Here is a 3522-nt window from a genome sequence, read left to right on the forward strand (position 1 = left end):
AAGAGTATATGGGACAAGTCTTTAAAAATCTTCTTCTCAAAAATCACTGGGTCAGGAAAGTATGAGAACTTATAGGAATTTATCCTCAGGTAATGTAGATTTAAGTTTGTTCAAATTATGACCTCCGGGGTAGGGTGGGGCCAAAATGGCCGATCAAAGTTTTACATGGGAATATATAGGAAAAATCTTTAAAAATCTTTTTCTCAAGAACCATTGAGACAGGAAAGATGAAACTCATGTGAAATCATCCTCATGTGCTTTTTCCTAGCCGATGTGCTCAGGTGGGCGATGTGGCCCCTGGGCCTCTTGTTATTGAATAAAATTAAAAGGCGATAACTCTTCAAACCAGGACAAGGGCATAAATTATGCATGTTCTACACTTACATACTGATCTTAAGCATAAATATTATAACAGAGTTTTCAGTCTATTCATATCTGTTATGCATTCCATTGAATCTGAGGCAAATATGGGGCGGATACCTGAAGTGTGGAGAACTTAAGACCATGCTTATGATGAGATCAAAAGACAAAAGGTCAAGGTTGCAAGATCATTTAACCACTAGAAGCATAGACTGGGTTACAACTTTAATTGAATTATGTCTTTAAATGAACATAATCCTTTTTGGTTTTGATTTCTGTCCTTATTCTTAAGTCCCTGAATTACCTTGTTTAATTCATCAAACTAACTCCCGAAATATTGGGAAGTTCTTCATATACAATCCTAATTTCTATCCCATTTTTACATTGTGTTTAAATCCCGTTTTTGTGTTTCTAACAATATTTTGTTTTGTTTCAGACAAGGCATCTGTCAGCAAACTCTAAAGGACCCCTGTGTTCTCATCACCAACGATGATTTCTACCGCGTACCAGCCATATCATCAGGTGTCTCAGCCAGTCAGCAGTCTTACTATCATACGGGACCTTCCCTTGGTTTGGAGGAAGATCTTCCCATTCCTGATTTCAACCATCTTCCTTCCAGCCTGGAGGAAGAAGATAACAACAACCACACCAATACTCTAAGGTCCGCAATTTTCCAGAAGATCCTTAACAGCTATCCGCAGCTCAACAGAAAACTGAAGAGGAGCCATCATGTTGCTAAGAAGTTTCAGCAGACACCAAGCAACCTATCCGACTGTGTTTACCAAACTTCGTTGACCCCTGACACTACTGATGATGGCACCTTTAGTGACCTGGCGTCCAGCATCATGGATGACGAGTTTTACGGCGGATACTGCAGTTTCAGTGACAATGCCTCTGTGAATTCCAGCGGATCGATCTCTCCAAATTCCTCCGCGGTTGAACTTTTGCAACAAAAGCTTCTCTGTGACGTTGATGTGAAAACCGAGTGTTCGAAGTTCGAAGAAGTGTGCTCCAATTTGGACAAGATAAGCAAAACGTGTGACGAAACGACGAAATCGGTTACCTATGTTGTGAAGTCGATGCCCAAACCAGCTAAATACCAGTGTAATGTATGTGGGAAAATCTACAAAGGAAACACAAATCTCAACTACCATATGGCGACACACACCGGAGTACGTCCTCACAATTGTTCCGTCTGCGGGAAAGCCTTTACCCAGAAGTCCACACTGCGTACTCACTTCCGGATCCACACTGGCGAAAAACCGTACAAATGCAGGACTTGTGTGCGCGCATTCGCCGACTACTCCACGTGTATGAAGCATGAGCGTACCCACAGCGGTGAGAAGCCTTACGCATGCCCAGTGTGCGGGAAGTGTTTTGCCCAGTCCGGAAATATGCTCCGTCACCGCCAGACACACAAGAAAAACTGATGCAAGTGCTCACATTCTAATACTCCAAACACAAGTGCCAAGTCATTTTCAGAATCTCTGAATACAAACGAAAAATAAGAGGATGCAATCCATCAACAGACTTGTTCAAGAACATGTTTTTATTGTGTTGAAATGTTAATGCAGAACTCTCATTAACATTTCGTTTTCATAATGTTGAATGTTTGTGCAGAAAATTTTGTATAACATTTAATTAATGTCATGTGTTTTGAATGTATATAATTGTTTTGATGTTAAGGTGCTTTGAGATTATTTTGTAAGATATAATTATAATTACTGACTTGTTAATAAATATGAAAACTTTTACTGAAATTGTTTGAGTAATATTTTGCTATTCATAGAGATAGGAGAGAGCGGGATTTGAAAGCTATACATATATTATAAGGTACATGAAAGCAAATTCCTATGTACAACTTGGTATACATGTATATTGAATAATGAGTATTCGCATGTTAAAATGTTATTGGTATTTGCTGTTTTCAAATAGCTAAGCACTTTATCTTAAAAAAAGGAGGGGGATTCAAAATCGCAAATTCTACAGACATAAACATGCTTTAATTTGCATACAGTATCATACCATAATATCTAGAGTAACCAATTTAAAGAAGTGTAAGCGGGTTGCCAGTCCCGATAACACCAGACGGTTTTGTCGGGCATGGGGGTGATCCAGTCTCTATTGTTCACTAATGTCTTGACGAATTCTGTTTTGCCCGATTTCGAGGGTCCAGCAACCACCATGGTAAACTCGTGTTTCAATTGAAAAGAAGGGAGGGGTGTCTCCTCGGAATACATGTTGATCAATGAAGAAAAAGTTGGGTTCAGGGTCTTATTTATAGTTAACACAGAAATAGGCGTTTGGACTGTTGAATCTCGCCTCAACAAATGGGGCAAAACTGAAAGGAAGGAGCACACAAAGCACAGCAGCATACGTGTCCGCAAGGTAGAAAAACGATTTGTAATTCCTCGTCTAAACAAATGTGACATTTTCCTCGAGCCTGGACGTCTGGTTGTGGGTTCAGTAGAGGTTTGATCTCAGGTAAAGGTTTATATCCCTGCTGATCTAAACACGTAATAAACACATTCATCACCCACCCTCGTCCCTTATACAGATTGATGTAAGAACAATTGGGGTTCCAATAAGCATGTTCTACATAAGGATCGTCCTCGGGATCCTAATTAGAAAAAGTAAATCCACAATGAAAACAGGTAGCGTTATCTTTCACTCCCCTGTAGTAAAACCCGGCTCGAGCTAGGTCTGGTATTTTTCTTAAGTAGAGGTTCTGGCCATCCCTGCTCAAAAGTAGCTTCTCTCTTTGAGAGCCGAGCATACTGGGGATAACGCATGGGTTGATCTAGCAATTTCTCAGTCATGACTGAACTTTTGATTTGTATTGCTCCCCTTTTTATAGAGAAGAAGAAAAACAACAACACATAAAAAAAAACAATTCAATTTTTTTTTTAATTCAAAAAGTCAAACATATCAACATATCAATAACCATAAGGTAAAGTGTTATAAGAGGGTAACAATTGTCTCTTATCATATACAATTCTATACTTTTTCTCTAAAGGTTTGTTCACGAGCTCATGATCACGAGTCCTCTGGATTTTGTCGGGATAAGGGACTGTGACTTCCTCTATTTCTCCTTTGAGCATTTTTTCTAAAGTCTCTGGGCACACGATCTGGGAGGTACGATGGTTGAGAGTGATTCCTTTA

The 3522-nt window shown here is 39.4% G+C and overlaps 1 protein-coding gene across 1 annotated transcript; it reads left to right on the forward strand.

Annotated features, from left to right (window-relative positions):
* Nucleotides 1-796: 796 nt before the first annotated feature.
* Nucleotides 797-1790, forward strand: LOC134234135 (zinc finger protein 90 homolog; the record flags this gene model as incomplete). Its single annotated transcript, XM_062716192.1, has 1 exon — nt 797-1790. A coding segment is annotated over one exon (994 nt), but the record flags the coding sequence as incomplete, so codon positions are not given.
* Between the last annotated feature and the right edge of the window lie 1732 nt (nt 1791-3522).

This window comes from Saccostrea cucullata, unplaced genomic scaffold (assembly GCF_032062105.1).
Source record: "Saccostrea cucullata isolate Sc308-1 unplaced genomic scaffold, CSIRO_AGI_Scuc_v1 ctg23115, whole genome shotgun sequence".
Lineage (NCBI taxonomy): Eukaryota > Metazoa > Mollusca > Bivalvia > Ostreida > Ostreidae > Saccostrea > Saccostrea cuccullata.